At 52.2% G+C, this 25,895-nt stretch overlaps 3 protein-coding genes and 1 non-coding gene across 6 annotated transcripts in view; 1 reads left to right on the forward strand and 3 right to left on the reverse strand.

The window, feature by feature from the left end:
* Window positions 1-10,632, forward strand: part of USP24 (ubiquitin specific peptidase 24) — a 65,700-nt gene extending 55,068 nt beyond the window's left edge. For 2 of the 3 annotated variants that reach the window (XM_075759320.1, XM_075759319.1), the window contains 11 exons: window positions 595-687; window positions 1,025-1,127; window positions 2,252-2,373; window positions 2,900-3,013; window positions 3,281-3,346; window positions 3,621-3,687; window positions 5,831-5,909; window positions 6,510-6,585; window positions 7,444-7,530; window positions 7,870-7,980; window positions 8,150-10,632. In XM_075759320.1, the coding sequence (XP_075615435.1) occupies window positions 595-687; window positions 1,025-1,127; window positions 2,252-2,373; window positions 2,900-3,013; window positions 3,281-3,346; window positions 3,621-3,687; window positions 5,831-5,909; window positions 6,510-6,585; window positions 7,444-7,530; window positions 7,870-7,980; window positions 8,150-8,212 (981 nt within the window). In that variant the 3' untranslated portion in view covers window positions 8,213-10,632. Of the gene's footprint in view, window positions 1-594; window positions 688-1,021; window positions 1,128-2,251; window positions 2,374-2,899; window positions 3,014-3,280; window positions 3,347-3,620; window positions 3,688-5,830; window positions 5,910-6,509; window positions 6,586-7,443; window positions 7,531-7,869; window positions 7,981-8,149 lie in introns of all 3 variants that reach the window. The other variant, XM_075759318.1, reaches the window with a different exon arrangement.
* Window positions 10,633-12,385: 1,753 nt separating this feature from the next.
* PCSK9 (proprotein convertase subtilisin/kexin type 9) lies at window positions 12,386-17,792 on the reverse strand. Its single transcript, XM_075759321.1, has 12 exons — window positions 17,587-17,792; window positions 17,307-17,495; window positions 17,034-17,157; window positions 16,698-16,831; window positions 15,925-16,066; window positions 15,625-15,821; window positions 15,289-15,472; window positions 14,811-14,981; window positions 14,414-14,562; window positions 14,136-14,301; window positions 13,694-13,875; window positions 12,386-13,406 (listed from the first exon to the last, which is right to left on the reverse strand). The coding sequence occupies exons 1-12, from the start codon at window positions 17,746-17,748 to the stop codon at window positions 13,236-13,238; spliced, it is 1,971 nt and encodes a 656-aa protein (XP_075615436.1). The 5' UTR covers window positions 17,749-17,792; the 3' UTR covers window positions 12,386-13,235.
* Window positions 17,793-19,872: 2,080 nt separating this feature from the next.
* On the reverse strand, window positions 19,873-19,943 carry TRNAG-CCC (transfer RNA glycine (anticodon CCC)). Its single transcript has one exon. It is a non-coding gene; the product is annotated as a tRNA-Gly (tRNA).
* A 1,702-nt stretch (window positions 19,944-21,645) lies between these two features.
* BSND (barttin CLCNK type accessory subunit beta) lies at window positions 21,646-25,472 on the reverse strand. The gene is made up of 4 exons (XM_075760594.1): window positions 25,123-25,472; window positions 23,913-23,992; window positions 23,236-23,478; window positions 21,646-22,434 (listed from the first exon to the last, which is right to left on the reverse strand). The coding sequence occupies exons 1-4, from the start codon at window positions 25,297-25,299 to the stop codon at window positions 22,146-22,148; spliced, it is 789 nt and encodes a 262-aa protein (XP_075616709.1). The 5' UTR covers window positions 25,300-25,472; the 3' UTR covers window positions 21,646-22,145.
* Window positions 25,473-25,895: the final 423 nt, after the last annotated feature.

The raw sequence follows: 25,895 nt of genomic DNA on the forward strand, positions 1-25,895 counted from the left end.
TAGTCATCCATATTCATAGAGGTTTAAGCAGCACAATGAAACTCTTCCAGACCTTTCATTATTCTTTTTTTCCTGTTTTTGAAAAGTAAATGGCTTTGAACACTGGATTAGGATAAAATCACACCAAAATATACAAGCAAAGTATACCTCTTGAAGATGTCATTTCCAAAGTCTAAATGTTGGGTTTCTGTTTTGGGAGGTGGTTTTGGCTGTTCTTAAAAAAAAAAAAAAATTATAAAGAAATCAGTGTTCAGGATTTTTGTCCTGTAGGAAGCAGAATAACTAACTGGACTGTGTTGTTCACATCAGTATGGTTTCCCTCTATTTCCCTATTCTTTTTTGTTTGGTTTGGGGTTTTTTTGCTTGGTTGTTTTTTTTTTTATATATGACACTTTGCATATGCTGATTCTGGTCAAGTTTATATAATATGCTCTTTATAATGAGACATGTTTTAGAAGTGTAGCTTGTTGCTCTGTGTGACTTTTTCTTTTAGGATAAGAAATGCAGTGTTTAGCCTATGCATTTTACTTTTGTTCCCCAGAGCATTAATTCTTTACCTGCACAGGAACGTAATTTTTATTGTTGTCTAAACAGCAGGGTATAAGGGCTAGCAGTCTTCTTCTCAGACACTCTGCTTTGAGGCACATGATCAACTTTCTCCTTGGCCCCAACCGGCAGAGTAACCAGGTAAAGCTTACCTACCATGTGGTTTTGTGCTGTAGTTTGTCCATCCCCATATTTTTACAATGTTTAAATTATGGATAAATACTTTTCATGCAGTAGAATGGACGACTACTCGGATTATTCTGTAAACTTCATGCAAGTCTCTGCCTAAGTGTAGTTAACATGAAAATAGCTGTGATGACAGAAGTGAGCGTCAAGCTTTTGATAATAAAATTTTCACCAACTTCAAAGTATTAGAAAAATGGTTGTGGACTGTTAAGGACATCGCTTTGTTTTGACTTAGAAGTTGACTAAATTAACCAATCAAAAGTTAATTAAATCTCTCTTTTGGATCAAGCAGAATCGCAGGTGGAGTTCAGCACAAGCACGTGAGTTTGGATATCTGCACAACACTGTAGCGCTACTTGTTTTGCACTCTGATGTCTCCTCACAAAGAAACATTGGTAAGAATTGCGTCTTTACATTTTGGTGGCTCTGTATTTCAGTTACTTTGACTGGGAATAACTTAATATCAGTGAGGAAAAATACAATCACTTTGAATTTAAGACGGTAGTGATTAACATACGTTTGATTATTCTTTATTTTGCTGTAAACGTACTGAGAGGCTGTGGCAAACAGTATTACAGGCACTGGCGAAGGGAGATCTTCATGTTAACATTATTATGCCTTCTACCCTCCCCCGTATGCCTAAAAGGTTTTCCTCATGTGAGTAAATCAAGCTGTCGTTGGCTGGGACAGATTTGCAACCTAACAGGCTACATTTTGTTTTAGATTTGTTATACTTTTTGCTAATCTGAAGGGGAGTATTTAGAGCTACTGAAAAACATGCAATGAAATACTCTCCTAGATATTTCTTAGAGACAGAGATATCCAGTGAGGGGGAATGGGTACAAGTTACTCCTGGGGAGATTCCTATTGAACACAAGAGGAAGATTTTTCCCAATGAGAGCAATCAGCCGTTGGCATAATCTCCCCATGGAAGTGGTGGATTCCCCAGCATTGGATGCTTTTAAGATTCGGCTGGATGGGGTGCTGGGCCATCTTGTCTAGACCGTGCTTTTGCCAGGAAAGGTTGGACCAGATGATCCTTGAGGTCCCTTCCAACCTGATATTCTGTGAAATAAAAATGATAAGGGAATGAATTGAGATACTAAGTTTCCTGAAGAAGGAGTTTAAAGTTGTGTTTTTAGAAGGTTAACTTGATTTCTGTCTAGGGTTAAAAGTTTCTGGAGTTGGGGGCAGTCAAAAAAATGAAGTAAAAGAAGGATGATAAACATTCTGAATGTGATGAATATGCAACAGTGATTGGGAGGGAAACTAAAGCTCAGAGTATTGATAGTAAATACGAACATTTTTGCTTTGGCCTTCTTGCAGTTAATTTCCCTATGTTGTCACTAATGTAAATGACACTTTAGTGTGCAAGAGATTACTTGGACTGGTACTAGCTATAAGCTAGTTCAGATGAATGTTGTTAGAGATGGCATAGTGCCAAATGAGTGACAGTGTCTTCAAGGTGCGTAGAACAATCTGATTTATTAGTGGATTGTTTTTGTATTTGCTATTATAGCTCCTGGTCTCTTTAAGCAGCGTCCACCTCTAAGCATCACTGCTTCAGGTCCACTTTTGACACTCCATGAAGAAGTGGAAGCCTTGTTATTCCTATCTGAGGGAAAACCTTACTTAATGGAGGTATCTGTTCTAAATTCTGCCCTGCTTTAACCTAAAAGCTGTCTGATTTTCTCTGAAGTATCCTTATATGAAAAACACTGAATATTAAAAAGCAGCCAGCAGGGGAGGGGGGAAGGTATATGGTGGTTATTTTGAGCCTGAACAAGAAGGCACTTTTGGTTTCTTCTTGAAACCTTTATTGTCCATTGTATCTCTAAACTTAGGGGTCTGGTTAGAGAGTTTATGAAGTTAGCAAGGACAGCTAAACATGTTTTGCAAGTGCCCATGCAGTCAGTTACTATATGTCAGCTGGAGGTGCTAACTTTAATTGCTCTGGCTTAATGGATCATGCTTGACCAGACCCTTGGAGGTGGGCAGGAGGACCTGAATGGACTCCTGTGAGGGCAGAGGGTTCAGCAAACTTGGCCATGCTGGGAGAAAAATCTACATCCTTCCTGGAAAAGACTAACATTTGATAATGAACTTGATCCATCTCTTAGAAATAATTGTATGGCTGTGTCTGAAATTGTTTGCACTTTTCCATTAGGTGATGTATGCATTGCGAGAGCTAACTGGATCTCTGTCGGTTCTCATTGAGATGGTGGTATACTGCTGCTTTTGTAATGAGCACTTTTCCTTTACTGTGCTACACTTTATCAAGGTATGGAGATAATCAAGATAAGCTTTTTGCATAAGTGTTTTTTCTAAGCTTTGGTTGTGCCATGTCTTATGTGTTATAATGGTGCTGGGATCTGCAGAACAGTCAGGACAGTTTCTTGCATTTGGGGGTGTGGGGGTTGGTGGATTTGGGGGGAGGTTTAAGCTTTTACTGTTTAAAACAACAAATTTTCAAAAAACTGTAAAGCTGTCCCGTAATTCTTTGCATCATCAACATATTTTACTATCTAAGTAACTTTCTTACATGCAGACTCAGCTGGAAACCGCTCCACCTCATGAACTGAAAAACATATTCCACTTACTCCATGAGATACTGGTAGGTGAAACAACTTGTACAGGAGGATAGATTTTGTATCGATGTGTAATAAAAAAAGTTAGGACTGCATTGGTAATTTCAGCATCCATGTGTCCTTAATCCTTCAGTCTGAAGTTTTTATTACTTTTTAAATTGCTGTCTTCATAATCCAGTGCTATATGAAACTTCACAAGTCTTACTTGTTTTTCATGTTGATGTGGTTAAAACCATTTTGTAGAATAGATACAGGTATCACGCACAGCTTACTTACATTGATCTTTTTCTTTCCTAACAGGTTATCGAAGACCCATTGCAAGTAGAGCGCATCAAATTTGCCTTTGAAACTGAAAATGGATTAATAGGCAAGTAAGCCAGTGGGTGAACGCTCCTGTCTCCTACCGACCCTTACGTTGATGATGGTTCATATCATCTCCTCATTTCTAATCCTTCTAAACTGTTTTACTTCTCAGGGAAAACAACTCGACACTGATTTTAGCCACCACCACCCCACAAAACACTCTAAGAAAATCCAAAATCAGCATTAGAATATTATAGTAACAGTAAACTGGAAAGAAATTTAACTGGGAAAAATTCATTATCTCCAACAACAGCTGTCAGAGCACCCAGAGAAGAGTGGTACTTTTGCACTTAAAAAGTGATGTTAAGAAACCTTAACTAAGAGATTGGCAGGAGAGAGAAATAAGATAAATAAGCAGCAGATCAGGGTGTATACATAACACAGGGAAAAAACCAAGTACCTTGGATTAACACAACAGAGTAGCTCTATGAATCCTGTAACCTTAAAGATTATTTATCTCTTGTGTATCTCAAGAAATTGCCAATCTTTTTGTTTTGTCAGCATCCCAATTACCATAAAAAGAAACTGGTTCAGAATGGACGGACGCTAATACTACTAACTGCAGGATAGCCTCATCATCTGACAGGTGGCTCCCATTTGCTGCTCATACAAAATGTTATCTCTCCATTTGATACAGAAACTTCACTGAAGTGAACTTACTAAAGTATTCAAAAGCAACAGAAAAGTCCCAGAAGTGATGAGAGCTTACTTCATATGAATCAGGAGAAGATGCTTTGTGTGCAAGAGAAATGTGGGGTAGCCACACGGTGCTCAAAGAACACCTCTGATCAGTTAGTGCAGCCTGGGCATCTCTTTCATAGCTGTTTGGATGAGGAGCTACTTCAGATTGTGGCTTTCACCTTACATTATTTTGGATTCTGTTTTAGTGAGAAGGAGTATTTAGCTTTTGTTCTTTACTTCTCTCTTGTACTTCAGTGCTCTTCCCTTTAGTAGTTTCGGTATATGACTGATAGAAGAGAAGATAATATGTGGCAGTGTAAGAGAATAGCTAAGTAGTTATTTTATTTCTGGGTAAATTGGTCCCACTTGGACCAATTCTATTCTGTAACTTGCCCAGTAGTTGACCTTTTTTCCTCTACAGAGGAGAGGTGCAATTATTCAGTTGGATTTTTATGTTGAAGGCTTTTTGTGTAATGTTATTAAATCATACATATTTTACAAGAATTGCTGTGAGTTTTGGGAGTGAAAATTGTGGTTTTACCTTGCAGTTTCCTTGCACCAGCACTGAACAGCATCCAGTCTCAATGCACGTGGACCATGACCGATCGGTCACGTTGGCTAGCTTTACTCTAAGAAAGGAAATCAGCAAAAGATAGTTTCCTGCGGTTCTCGAGGGTGTTTCTGCATAATTTGCAACACACTGGTGCTGTAATTTTAATCATCTGCTGTGCTTTCACGGTAGAAAAATTGGCAATTTGCAGTTCCCTTGCAATTGTTTGTCTACTTCAGAGGTTTCAGTACAGTGTTCTTTGCTGGCTTCTATGGACAGAGCAACTTCAGAGTAACAAATCTAATTGTGGCAGCTCAGTGGGAATCTTTGTACTTCTCCTCAAAGAATTTTGTTAAATGATGTGGGAGTTCACAGTATAGAAAACTTCCTGGTAGGAATGGCCTGGGGGTTTTGCCCAAGTCTCCCACAGAAGAGATTGATGGCTGTTGAATTTTGCTATGCTTGTTTGTGTGAAGAAGCTTTCAACATTCTTCTAGCTTTGCAAGTTTTGATCCAGGTGGAAGCTGGTGATCTGGCACATTTATGGGAGTTTCAGACATTTGTTTTTCCCCCCTTCAGATAGATGTAACCATAGCAATTATCTAACATAGACTGGATTATAGGGAAAGAATAACTGTATTAGGAGAGGACTGTTTAAAATTCAGGTACCGCATTTGAAAGAATTACTGCATTTTCACTTTGATCTATTTTTAATCCAATAGAGTTGTGGAAATACTGAAAACTGCCAGCAAAACAGCAGTGTGTTTAACACAAATACTCATGCTAACATCTATAGAAATAACTTCCAGCACCTAAGTTAAAATTTTAGCTTCATCTTTGTTATGTTTTCAGACTGACTGGTACACAGAAATCTGAAGTGTGGAGGGTTTTTTAATCCATGTGTTTCTCCCCACAGCCTTGATGCACCACAGCAACCACGTGGACAGCAGCCGCTGTTACCAGTGTGTCAAGTTCCTTGTTACTTTGGCTCAGAAGTGAGTAATACAGGTTTCAGAATTTAACCTCATCTCTACCTTGGGCCTCTCTGTGACTGTTAAAGCTGCTGCTCTTTCTACTTTTGATCAGCTTTATCTTTTGTTACTGTGATCTAAGTGGTGTTCAAAGGTCTTTGATAGTACATGTGTCGGTATGAAGCGAGATCTTTACTGATTAGTACCTGAGATGGATTTCTCATGTAACAACTGATAATTGCTGTTTATAAAGGCAAAGGTCAGCTACATTCTACAGAGCAGGAGCCTAGGATTAAGACAAGATAAACAAGAAAACTGTCCCAGATTTTTGAAATATTCTGATTCCCAAATTATCTTTCTTTGGAACTTGGCATGTGTGCCGGTAAAGCATAGTTCTGAAATACGTGAATCTGTGTAGTAGACTACTTTGTGTAAACTTTACTAGGCATTATTGCTCTTGCTAATTCAGTTAATAACAGGACTGTACAGTTTAGGTCAGAGTTTGCGATGATAATAGTGCATACAGAGAGCAGCAGCACAAAAAAAGAGAAGTCTTTGGATTTTTTTTGTAAGTTTGCCAGAATGCCTTGTTCGTGACTAATAAATATAATTTCAATTTCCAAGGTGCCCTACTGCGAAAGATTATTTCAAGGAGAATTCCCACCACTGGAGCTGGGCTGTGCAGTGGCTACAGAAAAAGGTAGTTTGGCTGTAACTTTACAGAGAGACTGCCACTTTGTTTGCAATGAGAATTATGAAATCTCCATCCTCTATATGGCTCTTTGAGAAGACTCTTAAGACAAAATATAAACTACTTCATTTTTTACAAGGACAGTTTGGATGCGGCTAAATCTGATGCATGCAACAGCTTCAGTAGGCCCCCACGTGTTTCAGGCGTAGATGTGTGTACAGTGAATAAAACCAAGCGTGAATGGTTGTGATGATTAGCATTCCTTGCCGTGTGGGAAGTTTTTGGTCCTGCTGTATTCACATTAGAAGGTTTCACTTTTCTAAAAAAAAACAATTTTCCGTTGCCTGTATGTTGATGCAAGGGAATGCGTAAATGAGTGAATTCCTTACAGAATCACTGCAGCTTTGCACAAAACATAGCTGTTGACAGATACAGCTTGTTCCTCCCACACGCTTATTTTTTTGTTCTTCCCTCTAAACTTAACGTCGGTTGGCCAAGACATCTTTAATAAGTACCCAAGGACACTTTGGAAACTTAAAGCTCAGCAGAACTGGCCCAGGTTTGCCTACAAGGGCAATGCTTGGTCTCCCAGCATACAACACGATAGTATCCCAGCTCCAGGCTGCCTTTCTGTCCTGACAGCTGCTGCTAGGCAGATGTCGGGTGCATAAACTAGTACCGTACTGAATACTGGAAGCAGAATTAGTGGGATGCTTGCAGTACAGCTGGCACAACTTGTTGTCACTCTTCTCTTGAAGCACAGCGAGCTGACAGGTCTGGATAGTCCTGCTTTGTACCATTTTTACCATCACAAACGGATGTAAAACTCGTATGGCAATTTTATGGCTTTTTTCGCTTTTTATGCAGATGTCTGAACATTATTGGGCTCCACAGAGTAATGTATCCAATGAAACATCTACTGCAAAAACCTTCCAGCGTACGATTTCAGCACAGGTATGTGTCACAGTCTTGGGAGACGATGTTAAACTTGTATTATTTCCTTTTTTGCTTTTCAGTTAGTGTCTTTGGTTTTGGCAACTGTAGCATTTTCCAGTGCACTTAAGACCATTCTTCCTTTAGAAGCCCAGACCCTGTGGTTGCTCCTGAAAAAACTAACCCTTAAGTTGTATTAGTCAATACCTCACAATTACCTGTGGTGACTCAGCTATCTCACTACAGCAGCTGTATTGTTTCAGAATCAACTTTAAATTAAAAAAAAAAAAAAAAAAAAAAATTACGAGATGAAGGTATCAGCATGGGCCCTGACACTCTCTTGGACTGTTTCCAACTCAGGACACGCTGGCCTATGCCACAGCCTTGCTGAATGAGAAAGATCAGTCTGGAAGTAGTAACGGGTCAGAAAGTAGTCCAGCCAACGAGAATGGAGAGAGACACCTGCAGCAGGTAACAATATGATAAGGACATGTTCATCTTCTGTTGAGTTGCTCTGTTTAGATAGCTTGTTCCTGGGGCTCGGGTTAGAACCATCGCTAAATGTAGACACAATAATTGTGCGCCTTGCAAAAATAACGTGCCGTATCTTTCTCTCCCCATCCCTTGTCTGTACTGAAAGGGCTCAGAGTCTCCTATGATGATTGGTGAGCCTAAAAGTGACCTTGATGATGTTGACCCATAGAGGATACCTATGAACACAAAACCAGATCAAGTCAAACATTTAATGCCTGGTACCTATTGAAACTGGAGTCCCATTGCTTATGCCGTTAGAAGAGTCTGGAAGAGAAGTGGCGTTACAGGATCGGAGGCAATGCTGGAGGAGGTTGTTTCCCTGAAAGCAAAAAGCATTTTTTTTTTTAGCCACGAAGGCTTCAGATCAATAAATGCTCTAGAAAACTGCATCTTGACCTGCAGTAGCTTTTGACAGTCCAGACACCAAAAACAGTTTGTTCAAGAAGATTTTATCAAATACACAAACGCTAGTGGTTGAATTTTTATGTGAACATTAAATGAGTGAATGTAAAACTGTTGCTTTTCTGTGATGCTGCAAAAAAAAAAATCTTTTGGTTTTTATACAGGAAAAAAGAAACCAGACTGCCCTTATGTATGGAGGGTAAATTTTTAATCTTTCTGATAATATTGAATAGGAATATTCAAATTTCTGTAAAGATGTGTGATGACTTACATTTCATTGTAAAATATTAGTTAAAGAATGGGTTTACATAAGGACTTCTGTATTTAATATGTCTCCCTGCTAATTTGTAAAGCTCTTTATGAGAAGGATCAGCAAGATTGCTCTGTGAGGAGAGTGATTCCTTACAGAATGGTTTGGTCAAGGAGCTCTGGAATGGGTCATCTTTTCTGGAGCCCTTCCAAAAACCACAGACAATTGGGAAGGGCAATAAAAGACAAGCTTTGTTCTCTAGGTATGCAAGTGTTTATTATTGAAGGATGTCGGTGGATTAAAAAAAAAAAAGTTAATGAGTAGTTTAAAAGAAAAAAAAAGCACTTTAAGATGGAATTCTGTTGCAGTTTTACTCATTAAATTTTTTTAACCTTTGGAGACATATTGAATAAAATGTAGTCTCAATCATGTGATCTGCAATCACTTGCTTATGCTTTGAAATTACTGAGAAAGTTGGTATTGGTTGTATATGATGAATAATTCCTTGAGTAAGTTGAGGACACTGTTGTGCAGATTTTATAGCAGTTTTAACACGGGGAAAGAATGATTTGGCTTTGTTTGTATTTTCACTTGACCAGGCAACGTTTAAAATATCACAGCTCTTTTGATTTGCTCATAAACAACTGGAAACCAGTTGGGATGATTTGAGCACAGTTTTGTTTTCCATGTCAAGTGCAGTTCAGTGATTTCTGGCTCTGGCTACTAGCTTCTTTTGTGCCAACTAACTCTTCATCTTTTGTACATTTTGCGTTTGTCACATTTTTCTGCACTGCTTTTTGCCTTTATTTATGGATTCTGCCTTACTTTAAAAAAAATTATATAAACAAACATGCACAGAAACGGGGGGACATCTTAAGGAGTGCCTGGGTACCTCCAGAAGAGATAAATTTGCCAAGTTAAAGGCACAACTAGCCAAAAAGTGCCTTTTTTTTCTTTTTACATACTGTTGCCGAAACAAGAAGCAGCAGACAGCTCTTCACTGTTGTGCACTAATATTGGAATTAACCAGTCATTTCACTGTTGGAAGTAAACATCCAATCTGATTTCAGCTGTACAGCTTTATAACTTATTGCGGGTTAAGAGAGCCGTCGTCATAAGTTGCACGTGCGAAGAAGTAAAGGTGGCATCGTAGTGAATCTCTCGCTTTCTTTTCCAAACAATGTCTTCATAGACACATGGCAGAGTTAGCATTTTATAAATGTTTCTGATAATGTGCTGGGACATTTTAAATGTGATGTTTTAAATTAATTTTGAATAAATCATTTCTTACGGATACCCCTTCTTCCTTCCCCCATCCCTAATACCTTGTTAACGGGTCATATATCATCACAAGAAGTCAGTACACAGCGGTGATGGTGACGGAAGAAGCTGGTAATGTTCCTATGGGTTGGCACCACTTGTCACTTCAGGTTCCTGTTATTTCCTATGGAAACAACGTCCTTGATTACCGCAGGCCCAGAGAAGCATTGATAAGAGAATTGCATCGGGATGGCTCATCACCACTGTATACTTGAAACCAATACAAACTTTTTCATGGTTCTGCTCACGCTTGTACAAAGTCAGTGGTTATAATTTGCAATAAGATGATACTTGGTCAATTATTTTTGTTTCCAGCTGCTGTCATTTGAACCTGCTGAAGATTATTTTTTGGAAAATAGAGTTCAACAAAACTAGTTTTTGTGTAAATTGTGATGCATTTATATGTTGTAATTTTTACTGCCAATCTTTTTGGATGAAAATGTTTTTATACTGCTTACAAAATGTTCAGTGAGGAGCAGCCACAGCCTGCCTGTGAGTGTTCAGAGAGGTATTGTCTGATTAATACGTAGACATTTGGCACTGGAAAAATAGGCAGTCTTGATGAACAGTCTTGGGATTCCTGGTCAATGGAATAAAGTTATTCCTTTCACAGAAAACTAGTGTAATCTTTAGATTGCGCACACGCTGCTATGCTCTTGTCCTACTGATCCTCTTATCTTGAAACTTCTTAGGCCAGTCCTGCAGATGATAAGCTCCGAGAGGTTGCCCTGATTGCCGTTTTGGCTCCCGTCCAGAGTAAATCAAAGCAGCTCGAGCAGCCCCCGGAGCTGCGCTGCTGTATATCCTTATGCCGTGGCATCTTCGGCTGCTCTGTCAGATTTGTATCTATGTGCAGCTTCTTCTGACCTTCTTAGCAGAATGATTTACCCCGGCTACGCCTGCAGTCATGGCTTAGACCGGCTTTTGTGCGTCAGATAACAAGATCTGCAGGCAATCTGGACTTGAACGAATACTGCCTTTTCTCCTGGCGCGAGATGCAGAAAGCCGGACACGCAGCAGTGCCACGGTGTTGGTGTTCCCCTGCTCACCTGCCTGCTGCCTTCGTAAGCAGAACGAGGAGCTACGGACAGGGCTGCCAGCCCAGCCTTTGTCCTCTGTTCTAAGGGCAAAGGCTTTTACGTTTCAAGCATGGCCCAGCTTGCCATCTCCATTGGCACTGCCGTGGCCTGGGTATTGCGAACTGCTGATGGGACCGTCCGCAACGCGGCTTGCTCCTTGATGAGAGGGGCTTTTCTGCCTACCCGCAGTACAAGATGGTAAGCAAGGGCTAATCTTTTAATATTGTTTCCTTCCACCAGGCTTATGTAAGCTTTAACTAAGCCGTGAAAGCTGTATCTGGCTTCTTGTGGGGGGAACGTGCTCGCACCTTCCGCTGGGAGCCGATAAGGGAGCAGGGAGCAGGATCTTCCCCTCTCCCAGGGAAGTCAGCAGAGGTGAAATACCTGATGCATGTTTTGAGAGGTTACAGATTAGTAAACCTGCTGAAAAATGACTGTGTCAAAGCTGTTCAGGAGCTCTTAGGCTAACATCCCTTTTCCTCTTGCCCCCTTTGTGCAAAATTCAGATTATAGCTGATGAAATTAGGGGCTGTAATTATATACATGGTATGTAATTACACGTTTAGATTAGGGGTGGGCTTTTGCCATCTGTAGGTAACAAGTTTGAAAGGTTTAAACTGTTTCAAAGTGGTGCTTCCCACAGGGTCTCTGTCTGCTCTTGCCAATTAAAGCTGGAGTAACGGATCTCTAAGGGGCTTGTTGATGGGGAAATCACCCGACCCAGAAAAGCCAAAGTGACAGGTTAACCTGGTGCTTGTGGTAGCAAGCTTTATTTTTTCATCTGTCCTCAGGTAACACAAATTATGTATTGTAGGGCCAGGAGGCAGCTAATCACCCAAAAAATGAGACCCAGTTTTGGTGGCTTCTGGTACATCTCAGCTTTTCCCTGCTGCTCTGCATCTCTGAGCATCTAGGCTTTACCTTCTTTCTGGAGGCCCGATGTTTGTTGAGCGAAGCTTCGAAGACTTTATTGAGCGAAGCACAAGGGCACGTTCCCCAAAGCTGGGTGGTGGTTTGTTTCCATAACTGGAAGCTCTTGTCCTACACCACTGTTTTAAGAACAAACTTCTGTTCTTGCGTGGGACAGCCCACCTGTGGGCGAGGGGAGGGTGCCCACGCTGTCTGTGCCTCCCTACTCGAGCCTGAGGTGGTGGCCTGTGTTGGCTCGCTAACGAAGCGGAGCTCGTTTGGGGGAGCAGCATCCTTGTCAGATGGATGACAGCTTCCCCCTTCCAGACCGGTTCCCCCTGGGGATGTACATGAAGCCAGACGATCGATCATATCTACTGGTCTACAAATTTTATTTTAAAAAGACAGTTATAAAATGTTTATTTATAAATTCCAAATAAATATTTAAGGTACAAATGTAAAAACCAAGGTACTATGAAAGCTTTTTCTTCTTTCTTTTTTCCTTTTTTTTTTTTTAAAAAAAAAAGTAATTGCAGCCAGTTCTACATGTTTTGGGAAACCCTGAAAGGGAAACTGTTAAAGCAATGCATAACACCAGCAGATCATTAACTTCAACTTAAAAAAAATCCCACTAACAAAGCAGTAGCTGACTCTGTAGCAATGCAGATTAAAATCTAATTAAACAAGCAGACTGTTTAAACTAAAAAGTAAAGAAGTCTCCTAGGTACACAAGTAGGCAATTATAAAACTGCCCAAAAATAGCTAAACTACGATTTTCCAGGTGCAAAGAGGCATTAGCTGACATCTAATGAGCAACTAACCAGGAAAGAAAGGAGCAATCCTCACCGCAATGATTTTTTTTTTTTTTTTTTAAAAAAAAGGTGGTGGATGATAACACGAACAACCAGCCCCGCGATGCTTTGTACAGTCAGGGTATTTATAGAAAGAGCCGGTGCGCAGCGAGGAAAGGGTGCCGGGATGGTTCTTGCGATGAGGCAGGGCTCCGGCTGCGCGGGGGCTGCTCGGAGAGCCCTTGCAGAGCCGCCGCGGCCCCACAGTGTGCGAGAGCAACGAGCTTGTGCCCACCATCACGGCAGCCGCGTGTCAGAGCGTGGACCGTGCCAGGAGCGGCAGCTCAGCCCCGGGAAGGTACCGAGCCAGGGACGTGGTGGTCCAGCAAGGGACCCATCCCTGCTACGCCAGGCATGCCGTGACTCCAGCTCAGCCCGTCCCTATTGCCGGCTCCGGCAGCAAATGGCAATGGCGGCGGCGGCTGCGCTGCTGCCCGGGACGCTGGCTGCCACGCAGGTATCGTCCACGGCGTAGGCTCCCATGGTGCCGGGGCTCTGGGAATGGGCGTTACAGCCTGTCAGCGTCCAGCCGTCGTCACAGGACACCGTCACCTAACGGGGGGGAGAAGAGGTCACCCTCCGCGAGTCAGCAAGGGGCAGGGGTCTGCCAGTCCCCGGTGGTCCTCAGGGTGATGTGGCCGGTGTCACCCTGAGCTGCTGGACCCCAGCCGGGGGGTTGTCCCCATTACAGGTGGGCAACTGGGGACACCAGTGAAGGCTGGGGTTGGGGCAATGGCCGCAATGAGACACAGAAACCAACCCAACCCCCCATCGGGGTGGCAGAGGGACGGGCAGAGGCGAGGACAGCACTGTGGCCGAGGAGTGTGCGCCATCCCTACCTTCTCCGCAGAGCCCAGGGACGTGCGCTCCTTCACCCGGCACTCGAGGCTGGCGGCGGGGCAGCACAAGGCGTGCGCCATCACCTCCGTCCTGCCGGCGCAGCGGCTGGGCCCGCTCCCCAGCGCCGCGACGGGTCTGCCGCCATCACCCAGCACAGCGGCGGGGGAGTGGAAACTGCACCCTGCCAACAGGAGAGAGGGGCTCTCTGCGCGGGGCGGCCGGCGCAGCGTCCCAGTGCACACGCGGGCGCTAAGGGATGTCCCCGCTGAGCCCCGAGCCTTCCCTGCCGCCATGCACGCAGCACGTGTGTCCCACCCCCCCGTCAGCTCAGCACTCGCACCCACCCTTCTACCCCCAGGTCCCAGAGTTTTTCTGGCAGAAACGCCCCCGGCCATCAGCGCATTGGCTCAAGGCTCTGCAGCCCGCCGTGTCAGGCGTTACCGGTCAGCACGTGGTCCCGCGGGGAGCAGCCGGCCCCCTCGGCCGCTGGGGAGCTGGCGTTGATCCGGCACTCGGTCCTGGGCCACGTGCAGCACCTGGCGATGGCGTAGACGCCTTGGCCCCGGAAAGCGTTGTGGGCCACGCACTGCTTCTGCCCGTCCTTGTCCTGCAGCCGGGGCAGCGCGGTGTCACCGGGGGTGCTCGGGGCCTGGGGATGCCCCTCCGAGGCCGGCGGGCACCCCAGGGGCAGTACTCCTGTCCCCGCATGCCCTGCTCACCTCCATGTGCTCCCCCAGCCGCCTGCCGCTGCGGGAGAAGCTGGAGCAGCTGAGCATCTCCTCGGTGCCGGCACAGCGAGCCACGGCCGTGGCGTGCCGGGTGAGCCCCGAGCGTGCCGACCACACGGAGCGGCAGTACAGCTGCTCGTCTGCAATGGGGCAGATGGCGTCATCGGCGGCGCGGACACCCACAGCGGCACCCAGTACCCACGGCACGGACCGGGCTGCCAGTCCACCCCCTACCCTCTGCATGCAAACAGCCGCGCTCGGGCTCAGCTGTCCCCGGCACAGCCGGGAAGGAACATGCCCTGCAACGTGCCGTGCTTTCACCCTGGCACTTCTTTCCCTGTGAGGGCAGAGCTCTGCCGGGCACCCAGCAGGCAGCCAAGGTCTTTACCTGCGCCCAGCCGGGTGGGCAGCCCGGCCACGCTGTTGGGTGTCTGGAGCCGCTGTTCCTCGGGGAACCACGCCGTGTCCATGACATTCTTGTCGGCGAAGTGCAGGAGGCGCTGCCGGAGCTCGGCGAAACTCAGCTGGGGCTCGGCGCTGAGCAGCATGGCGGCGATGCCTGCCGAGAGCCATGGGGACTGCGGTGAGAACCGGGGGCCGCACAGCCGCCTACACATGACTCCCCTGAGCAACGCAACTCCAGAGACACACGAGAGGAATCACTGCAGCCCATCATCCACACGGGATGCGGGAGCTTTGTGCAGGCTGCAATGCTCAAATGAGCCAAACATGCCAAAACCGTGGCACCATGGCACACGACAACGTCTGCAGCGCAGGAGCCCTGATGCCTGGCGCCTGCAGGGACACGTGCCCAGCACCAGCGAGCGGAGGACCAGCCCTGCCTGCCACCCCAGAGCCCAGCTCGCCTGCCACATGCGCGGCTGCCTGCGACGTCCCGCTCTGCGCCGTGAAGCATGTGCTGCAGTCGCTGGAGGCGCCAATGATGTCATCCCCCGGGGCAAACAGGTCCACGCAGCGGCCAAAGTTGGTGCCCAGGGTGCCCATGGAGGCGGGCTGGTCCTCGCTGTTGGTGGCACCGACCGTAATGACCTGCCAGGGCGGTGACGGAGGGGGACGTGGGCAGGATGGGACGCGCAGCCCCAGCCCACTCGGCTGACTCGGCACTGGAGCGGATGAGCCTGGGGAGGTGGCAGCGTGTCCCCACGTGTCCCCAAACCTCAGGGAACCCTCCCAGCCCATACCTCTGGCTCGGATGCTGGTGAGTACAGGCAGGCATCGTCCTTGTAGTTACCGGCAGCCGCGACCATCACCACCCCCATCTGCGCCATCCGCCGACAGCCGGCGTTCAGCACACGGCTGCGGGCGCCGGCGAAGGGCAGCAGCACCACCAGCGGTGCGTAGGGCTGAGCCTCCAGCGTCGCCTTGATAAACTCCAGGCCTGGGAGGGACAAGATGAGGGATGGGAAACTATGGCAGGAGGAGGAGGAGGCAGGGGGCTCCGGGAGGAAGTGCCCTCCTCTCCGGCTCGTGGGGCGACTCACCGATGAGGGTCCCGCTGACGGTGCCCTTCCCCTGGCAGTTCAGCACACGGAGGCTGCGGATGTTGGCGCCCGTGGCCACGCCGGCGTCGCGCCCGCTCAGCACCCCGGCCATGTGTGTCCCGTGGCTGTCGCACTTGCTGGCCTGGCACAGGCACCGCGGTTTTACGACCCAGCCCATTGCCTCAAAGCAGGTTTCAACCCCACAGCATCCTCCTCACCCCACCCCTTGTGCGTTGCACCAACTAAATCCCACTGCAGAATAAATCTTGAAAAATATTTTGGGGTGAGGGAAAGGTTAAAAAAAAAAAATCATCTTGTGCAGAAGGAGAAAAGCTGGCAGAAAGGATGTGGGATGCAGCCAGCCTTCCCTGGGGCTGTGCTAGCGCTCAGCTCCCCTGTGCACACAGCGATGCAAGCCGTGCAAGGCAGCACTAACACCCACCGCAGGGCGCCGGCAGCCTGCACGGACCGGGCTGTGGGGTGGACCTTGATTCCCTCTTGCCACAACACCTTGACTTGCACCCGTGCCCCAGCCAGCCTGCTCTCCGCTTGACTCGCTCCCTGCCCCGCTCAGCCACAGCCCCAAATAGACCACCTTGATGGTCCCAGCATCCCCCAGGACCACAGCTCCCGCTGCTGCATGTCCTGCCCAGCGTTTTGCCATGAGCCGAGTGAATCTCCTGTCCCGGGACGCCTCACAAGCCCGTTCAGGGTTTGATGGGTGCAGGGGGATGCTCTTGCCGGGCTGCAGCATGCGGCACCTCAGGGCTCACCTGCCTGTGGAAGCGGGTGCCATCCTCCTCGGGGACGCTCTCGAAATCGGTCACAAACACCCTGCCCTCGATCTCCCGATGGGTGCTCTGCACGCTGGTGTCCAGCAGGTAAATCTCCACCAGGTCACCTTTATCTACCAGGGGTGCAGCCGGGGGGAAAGGCAACCACCGCTACGGTCAGCCCAGACCACCCGGGATGCTCCAAAACGCAGCTCCAGACCCGCAGCACCACGGGGCAGGGGGATATCCCCATCCCCTCGAGATTAGGAGTGGGGATGGGGGTCACTGACCCTTCCCCAAACCGCCGTGGTTCTCCCCCCACCCCCCAGCACTTACTGGGAGGGCTGTAGGCACCCGAGCTGGGCTGCAGCGGCACGATCCTGCCCAGGTTCCAAGGGATGCTCTGGGCAAAGACGTAGGCGTCCTCCTCGATGTACTCTACGTGCGGCAGCTTCAGTGCCTGCGGGGAGGAGGCACAGCGCCCGCCGTGGAGGCAAAGCTCCCGTTCCCCCCAGGGCCAGAGCTGCCACCCCCGCCAGCACCCACCTCTGCTGCTGCCGCCCCCCACTGCAACCCAGCTCCCGGGCACCCGTCGCCCGCTCCCCGTACCGTGTCCAGGACGTCGCTGCTCATCTTCACCAGGAAGGCGGGCAGCAGGTGGAAGACGTGCAGCAGCTCGGTCAGGTATCCCCGCCGAGCCGCCCGGGCCTGCAGTCGCCATGCCGTGCCTTGCACCTCGTCCTTGCCGCTGCCCTCCCGCAGCACCACCACGTACCGCCCGGGCAGCCGCCACGACGCCTGCGGGGACGGCAAGCGCCGGGCTTGGGTTTGGGGGGTCCAAACCCACACACGGTCGCCCCGTTCGCCTCCGCCGCCCCACGCTCCTCACCTTGGCGGCGCGATGGAAGGCAGCGGGTCCCGAGGGGGCGGCCCCGACGGCGGCTGCCTCCTCCTCGGCCGCCCCCAGGGCCAGCACCAGCTCCTCCGCCAGCTCCGCCGCCGCCCGCCCCAGCACCAGCGCCAGCACCAGCGCCAGCACCCGCGGGGCCATCCCGGCCCGGAGCCCCGACGGGCAGCACGGAGATGCTGGGAGCCGCCGAGCCCCCTCGGCACCCCCCCCACACCCCCACACCCCCCCACACCCCCACACCCACACACCACCCCCCCCGCGCCCCCGGCCCTCGGCACGGAGCAACCCGAACCGCGGAACCTCTGCGCGCCCGCGGAGGAGCCGGAGCGGATCCGCGGAGTCGAGGAGCCGGAGCGGACCCGCGGCTGCGGCTTTGCCCGGCGCGGCGGGGCGGGGATCACGCCACCGCCGCCGGCCCCATCGGCCCACCCGGGCGGGTTAACCATTAACGGGGGCGCGGGTGGGGGCGCGGGCCGTGGGGCGGCAGCCGAGCGGGGGAGCGGCGCGTCGGGGGGGCGCGGGGGGGAGCGGGGGGGGGGGGCTGGCAGCGCTGCCCGCACCGGGCTCGGCTCGGCAGGGAGCTCCGAATTCCCCCGGGAGCCCCCGCGCACCCCTGGGAGCTCTGGCAAGCAAAACGCAGACGCTCAAGGACTGTCTCCAGAAAGGGCTGAAAGCTTTTATGTGCCTCTTACGGGCTTACTTCGGCGATAAATTTCCATGAAAGCCTCTAATCCTGTTTAGGCATTTTTTACAGAGTCGGCACACATCGCAAATATTATTTTTCCGGGATACGGTTGGTGCTTTCCCGTGGCTCTCACCGCGGCTTTCCACTTCTCCTTCCCGCAGCGCCGAGCTCCCGCCGTCCCCGGTGACCCACGGCAAACCCCTTCCCTGCTCCCTGCTTTTGGGGGAAACGGGGAGTTTTAATTTTTTTTTACTGGCTATTTATAAGCCTCTGAGCTTACGCATGTAATATGGATACATATGTTTTATATGGATGTATATGTTTTATATGGATGTGTGTGGTTTATAGCGTTGCGTATGGTTTACATGGGTGTATATGCTTTATATGGATTTATAGATGTTATTTTTAATGAGACCTCGAGTGGGCGCCTGCACGCCGCTGTGGGTAACTGGGTGGACACCAGAGCCCACTTGCCTCCCACTCTGCCACGGCGAGCCGACATCGCCAGGTACCGGCATCCACCAGGCTCTTCGTGGGGACAAGTCTCACTCCTGATTTTCGGCTCAGCTTAATCAGATGCAGCTAATTCCTTCTGCAACACGGAGCTGATGTTTTGGGACCCCCTCGGGGCAGCTGAGCACTTGTGGACCCCGTTTCAGGGTGGGGGGGACAGTCTCCTTCTCCCTGCAGAGTCGTTCGCTTCCTTTTTGCATGGGAGACAAGCTGTGTCCGAGGGATGGATGGGGAGAACCCACAGAAGAGGGGGTGGCGAAGGCCCTCCCGACCCCACGCGCACCCCTACGTGTTGAGCAACACAGGGAAGTCTCAGCATGAGTACCTGACCCCAACGCCTGTGCGGGGAGCGTGAGAGGGTGTTGTGGTGTAACCCGGCTGGCGGCTAAAAGGACCACACAGCCGTCGGCTCACTGTCCCCTCCCCGTGGGATGGGGGAGAGAACTGAAAATGGAAAAGGAAAAAACACCAAACTCATGGGTTAAGATAAAGACAATTTAATAGGACAAAACAAACAAAATGGATGATACTACTACTAATAATAATGATAATATTAATAATAATATACAAAACAAATGATGCACAGCACAATTTCTCACCACCTGCAGCCAATGCTCACCTAATTCCCAAGCCGTGCTGCCTCCTGGCCAACGTTATACGTGTTATAACGTTATACGTGGAGCATGACATCATACAGCAAGGAATATCCCTTTGGGCAGTCTGGGTCAGTGTCCTGGCCGTGTTCCCTCCCGGCTCCTTGGGCACCCCCCCGCCTTCTTGTTGGCAGGGCAGGGTGAGAAGCTGAAAAGTCCTTGACTGCTTGGCAACAGCTAAAAACACTGGTGTGTTATCAGAGTTATTCTCATCCTAAACCCAAAACACAGCACTAACCAGCTGCTAGGAAGAAAATTAACCCTAGCCCTGCCGAAACCAGACGCCGGGGTGATGGTGCCGCATCCCGCCGTGGCTGCAGCAGCAGACCTCGGGGCAAAAAGGAGGCACTTTAACCCCAGATATTTTGGGGAGAGTCGAGCCTGATTGGGTTATTTAGCAGCACCAGTCCGTCCTGCACCAGCCGGGAATCGAACCCGGGTCGCAAGAATGGGAATCTTGCATGATACCACTACACCACTGGTGCGCTGGTGCCTGCCCGCCCCGCGTGCTGCCAAGGGCAGGCAGCGCCACCCGCTCCCGCGTGGGCTGCGTGGGCAGCGGCGTGACCCCGCTCCTCCTCCGCCACCAGCTCCCCGCGGCGGGGACGGCCCCAGCCGCACGGAGCCGGGTCGTGGGGCGTCCCACAGACGCGGGGTTCCTGCGTGGGGGGAGCGGCCGAGGGCTGCACCCCACGAGAGGCCGAGCGGGCGGGCGGGGCCCTGGGCTTCGCGGAGCTCTTAATTTCATGCAGGAATGTCCCGTTTCTCACAATGTTTAACCTCAGCCGGCGTGGGGGGAGCTGAACCCTTTGCGCCCCGGGGTCCTCCCGGCTGTGGGCAGGGCAAGGATGCTTCGCTGAGGGATGCGGGGGGACAAATCCAGCTGCATAAGGCGGGGGGGGGGGGGGGGGGGCTCCAGCCCTCGCCTCTGTCCCTGCCCAAGGAAAATACTTTGGAAAATTAAGTTTCTTTCACCAAAAGTGGTAGTGAGTGCCAGGACAAGAGTTGGGCAAAAGCTTTCAGGTCACCATGAGAGTCCTAAACTGACCACAAGACAGCGACGCAGAGCCACGTCCTGCCCCACGCACCCTCCGAAACCCAGCCAGACACGTCCCCCTCCAAACAGCATCCCCGAAGCCACCACGCTGTCCGTCCCCCCCCACCAGGAAGGACTAGCAGGAGCCGAGCAAGTGTAAACAGTTGGCTAATGCTTCCTCTTGGACGGCCGCTCGCAATCCTACCTGCAATATTTAGCAAACACCGGCATCTCCATTCCCCACCCTCCTGACGGCACCGTTGGCTATAAACACCCTGCGCGCGTGGGGCAGTGCCCGTCCTTTTCCCCTTGCTGCTGCGGTGACGCGAAGGTGAGCAAAGGGCACGGTAACACCAGGGTCACGGGGCACGAAGCCCCCAGGTAGAGTCGTGTCTTGCACCCCCTGGATTGTACCAGCAAAGCACTCCCTGGGCGGCAGGGGAGAAGGGCTCCCGCGCTCCATCCCTCTCGCCTGCCAGAGGACAGCTTTTCCCCCGCTTTTTGGGCTTGTCAACCCACATAAATCTGCTGAAGAGCCACTCTGACAGCAGATACGCGCTCCCAAACCTCCGGGCACACGCGGCATCCAGCCCAGCTTTCTCAAAACAGGGCGAGGGACTCTCAGCATCCCCGTACTGTTGGATCCGCTGCCGCTTTCGGCTTTCCTCCTGAAATCAGCCCGAATCCGGCTGCCCTGGGGAGGCTCGGCTGCACAGACCCCACAGCCCCGAGCAGCTCCCACCGGCACTGGCATCTCCTCACGTTGGAAACAGGCTGCTCAAAAGCCCGCTGCATTGCCCCCGTCGCGGCGACGAACCAGGCTTAGCTCCATCAATGTGACTTGAAACGAGCACTTATTATTCAGGGGTAGTTTGGGGACGGCGGGCGCTGGCATGCAAAGCCCCCCACAGCACCGTGGCTGTTGACACCGACCCAGTGGAGAAAGAAAATGTTGCCCCAAGCCACCACCTCGAGCGGCCTCGGGAAGCCACAGCCATCACCAGGGTTTCTGCTCAGCCAAGTCCTCCTCCCTCCGCCCCCGTCGGCGCTGGAAGCTGGTCCTCACGCAGGAGATGGGGGACAGCACGCTCTCTCCCCTCCATCACCCCTCTCCCAACCTGGAGACATGAAGGCTGCCTGCTGCCGGAGTCTCAGGATGTAACTTTAATTCCAGGATAACTTTGATGAGTGGGGAAAAGGCTTTGTGGACATCTCTGCCTCGTAAATCTTACCTGGGGTGAATACATCTTTACCTACCTAAACGCTGATCCTGTTTCAAGCAGCAAAGCTAATCCTCCCCCTCCCTAAGGACATTATTTAGCCCAGATCCTGCCCAGCCCAGCATTCACGCTTATCTGTGCCCACCCAAAGGGGGGGCCTTGCTGCTGGCTCTCCCCCGCGCTGTGGAAACGTGAGGCTCAGGAGATGGTGATGCTCCCCTTGGGTTTTGCAGGATGGCGGCTTCCCATGTGGCTGGGTGGGCACGAGAGGCGCAGCACGGCATGGGGGACAAGCAGGAGCCTGGGGGCTCGTCCTCGCTGCAGTCATTGTGCTTTTGGGGGGGCAGCCCCAGCCCCTCTCTTCCAGGCTGTGACTTTTGCATCCCCTCCACGAGATGGGTCCGTGCCAAGTGGCCATTCTCTCCAGGAAATCAGTTTTCAGGCTCAAAAAGGCGGTCGCTATCCTCGAGCAGCCCATCCAGCCCTTCTCGGAGCCCATAATACAGGTCATCCACCTCCCCGCTGCCTTTGCAGGGGGAACCGGGGTGCTGTCCCCCCGCCGGGGAGCTGGTCGGGGTGCAGCTGGAGCAGGCAGCAGATGGCGGGGGGGGTCGGCCCCGGGGCACGGGGCTGCCGGGCACGGAGCCCTCCAGCGACGGCGTGTCCATGTCCTCCAGGAGGGATGCCAGCGGCGCGTCCCCTGGGGCCGGCCCGGGGGGGCTGCGGGAACAGAGAGGGCTGAGGGCTGCGAGGCAATGGTTACACTAAACACAGCTGCGATGGAGCCGGGGTTTCCCCCCGGAGCTGGTGGCTCCTGGACCCGGCGCTGGGCTCGGCGTTGCTCAGCATCACCAGTCCCCTGGCTGGGTGGCTGGGGTGCCCCAGGAGGGCCCTGTCTCCCCTGTCTCAGCCCCCGGTGCCTGCCTGTACGGGGACACCCGGCCTGCCAGGCTCCTTCTCCTGCCCACGGCACAAAGCAGTGGCTGCCCTCGCACGCTGTGCCTGCGTCCCCGGGAGAAAGCAGAGTGCCCTGTCCCAGCTGTAGCTGCCTTTTGGCAGAGGGGGTGCCCGAGTCCTATGCCCCGAGGCTGCACGGTGACCCTCGTCACCTGCAAAGTGCTTTTGGGATCTCCTGGACCAAAGCATGGGCGTCGTGGTTTGAGGGCCATGTACTGAGCGTCTTGTTTCTATCAAAGTCTGACCAGGGACTTGGGATTTATTCTGGTAAGGGACATCTTTTATATTTATAAAATTAAATAAAAGCAAAATGCAAATCACAACCAAAGACAATCCAGATTTCTTCCTGATTTCACCTTGGTAAATAATTTGGTACTGAGACCGCACGGGCTGAGACACTGTCCGGGCTCCAGCGGGGCCGGAGATCCGGGGGTTGGTGCTGTGCAAGCAGCAAAGACCCCTCTGCCTCCTCTCCTTCCCCCCACACTGGGAGTCTGACCCCCCCCTCCCCAGTTTCATCCCCCATCCCACCGGTGCCACCCCGGCCCCACGGGCATCATGTACCAGCTGCCCACCGCCATCTCCAGCCCAGGCGCCGGCTCTCGGGGGGGATCTCCAGCACCCCCCAGCTCCTGGTGAACCTCTGCTTTCGCCTGCACGGCCGGCTGGGAGCAGCTGCGGGGTCTGGGCTGGGCCGTGGGTGGGAGCAGCGCCGAGCCCATCTCCTGCTTCTGGATCTGCTCGTAGGACGGCAGGCTCTTCTCGTAGGTGCTGGTGGCCTCCTGGCCGGGGCAAGGTGCCTGCGAGCTGAGGGCGAGGGAGGAGCAGGTTACTGAGCAGGATTTGGACCCCCACGGAGCCCGGAGATGCCCAAGGACACCCATGTAGGACTTTATCAGGTGCTTTAGAGGCCACTGAGGCCACACTGCTGCCCACACCAGCAGCAGAGCCAGCGGGTCCTTGCAAGGGGGATGTCCGCAGGAGCACAGCTGGATGCTTTGCATCCCTCAGCATCACTCAGGCTCCAACCCCGGGGGGGGGGCTCAGCCAGCCCTTGCCTCCCCCACCCCAGCCCCTGCTTGTCATTTTTTGCTGCAATAGGTGTAGTTGTCCCTGGTGCCAGTGCGCCCAGACCCTGCCCTTGTCCCCGGGGGCACGCAGATAACCGTGTGTACAGATGAAAACACCTGCCAAAAGAAAAACAGCGGCTCACGGTGCTGGGGCCGGGCGCTGGGACCTACCGGGTGTCCCTCTCGGACAGCACGATGGGTTTGTGGTCCAGGAACCGCTCGGTCTCGAGATCCACAGGGATGAAAGTTATCTGGGGGGAAAAGAAACGCAGAGCCGGGGGGGGGGGGGGGGCTGCGCTGAGCATCACGGGGACCCTCGGCCCTCGCTAGTGGCAGAAAGGACGGAACGTCCCCTCAGCTGGGTTTTTGGTCTTTTCCCAGCGCATTTGGATGTCTTGCTCGGAAACGGTGTTTTTGGGGGAATCAATAAGAGGTTGCGCAAACCCAGCACGGCCCCGCTCTCAGCACCTTGTCCCCAGTGGGGTCACGCGTATTGCGAGCCCAGGGTGGGTCCCAGGGTTCGTGGAGGTCCGTGGCCAGGGACAGCACCGAGGGTGCCCCGTCCTTGAGCCCCGAGCACGGTAACAAAGCCAAATCTCCCTCCTCACCAGGGCTGAGCTCGGCTTTGGGGGGGACTGGGATCAGCTTCACCCCGGTCCCGAGGGACCCTGCCGGTCCCGGGGGTCCCAGCTGGTGCCAGGTCCCAAGGTCCCATGCACCGCCTCACATTTTGGGGTGCAGCCAAGCTGTCGACCGCCATCCTGCACCACCGATATCAGCGCCACAGCCAGCGTCTCCTTGGGACAAAAAGCCCTTTCTGCCAGCTCCGTTTCCTGGGGCAGGGACGCGTGGCCGCCCTGCCGTGCCGGCGGTGCCCTCTGCCAAGGAGACGGGCAGGGGAGGGCTGCGCTTGGGGGGGGGGGACAGGCCCCTCCGGACCTCCGTGGCCACGACAGCCCCTTCTTTGAAGTCCTGGGAGCCCGCCAAGCCCCCAGCTCCTGTGGGTGCAGGGAGGGGACTGGTTTGGGGGGGGTGTGTGCATGGGAGAGATGAAGACGAGCTGATTTACTTTTGAGCTTTTTCCCCACTGCCGCCTGACAGCAAAGCCCCAGGCTCGGGGAGATGCAGGGGTACAGTGGGGCGAGGGAGCGGGGCCACATCCTGCAGGCATCAGCGGGGAGGTGTAGCAGGGCGCGAGCGTCCCAAACCAACACTCCCCCCCTCCGGATCACCCCAGCCGGCTTTCCCTCAGGATCTGCCGCTACCCCACCCCACTGATGGGGAAACCGAGGCACAGCCCAAGGCTACACATCCACAGCACCCCAAACTCGGTTGAGCCCTCGAGCCCCCCCGAGGCACGCAGCGGCGGGACGGCCCCTACCTTTGGGTAGCACTGGCACATGCTCCAGATGATGCCCACGGCTACGAGGAGGACGCCCAGGGCGCAGAAGGTGATGTAGATCTGGGGCTTTTCCACGCTCATGATGAACATTCCCGTCATCACCAGGAAGAATCCCAGCATGATGAACCCATAGCGAAAGGTCTTCTCCTCGGCCATGGATGCCGGGTGGGAGAGGCAGGGGAGGAGAGATGCCGGGAACCCGTTTCCCTGCGGCTGCTGCCTGCCGAGCACACCTCCGGGGTAAGGCGAGGAGTGGTTCCTCTCTCTGGAGGCTGCCAGGGGCTGAGGATCAGCTGCACGTTGAGCCTGGTCCTGCCCAGGGCTGAGCCAGCCAGTTTTTAACGGGTTTGTAATGAATGCAAACACCGACCCGCCGTTCACACTCCAGTGAAGCCGCCCGGCACGTGTCCGGGTAACCTTCCCTGCGGGCACGCGCGGCCGGACCCCACGTCTGGGGAAGGGACGGGGAGGGCGAGGGGGGCACGGCGGCAGAGATGGGGACCCAGATGGGGACCCAGAGAGCGGCCGGTCCCGACCGGGACTTTCCCAGCCCTGGGGGCTGGAGCTGGTCTTGGCTGTAAATTAGAGCTGGCAGAGCCCCAAAATAAGGGGGATGCCAGGACGCAGCATGTTTTCAAGGGCTGCAGCAGGAGAGGAGGGAGCGCTCCGGGGTCTTTTTGGATTGGAATAGCCCCCACCTCGCTCCGGGTGGGTGCCCTCGGTGGGGCAGCAACCGGGCTGCGACGCGGGGG

This window comes from Balearica regulorum, chromosome 8, assembly GCF_011004875.1.
Source record: "Balearica regulorum gibbericeps isolate bBalReg1 chromosome 8, bBalReg1.pri, whole genome shotgun sequence".
In the NCBI taxonomy this organism is placed as follows: domain Eukaryota; kingdom Metazoa; phylum Chordata; class Aves; order Gruiformes; family Gruidae; genus Balearica; species Balearica regulorum.

Bases quoted from the DNA above. Each gene is read 5' to 3' on its own strand.
- PCSK9 (XM_075759321.1), bottom strand. From the start codon at position 17,748: ATGGCCCCGCGGGTGCTGGCGCTGGTGCTGGCGCTGGTGCTGGGGCGG. The intron at 17,496-17,586 runs GTGAGGAGCGTG...CCGTCCCCGCAG, and splicing joins CCTTCCATCGCGCCGCCAAG to GCGTCGTGGCGGCTGCCCGG. The intron at 14,563-14,810 runs GTAAAGACCTTG...GCCCCATTGCAG, and splicing joins GCCCACCCGGCTGGGCGCAG to ACGAGCAGCTGTACTGCCGC.
- BSND (XM_075760594.1), bottom strand. From the start codon at position 25,299: ATGGCCGAGGAGAAGACCTTTCGCTATGGGTTCATCATGCTGGGATTC. The intron at 23,479-23,912 runs GTAGGTCCCAGC...CCTCGCCCTCAG, and splicing joins CTGTCCGAGAGGGACACCCG to CTCGCAGGCACCTTGCCCCG. The intron at 22,435-23,235 runs GTACATGATGCC...CTGTTCCCGCAG, and splicing joins GAGATGGCGGTGGGCAGCTG to CCCCCCCGGGCCGGCCCCAG.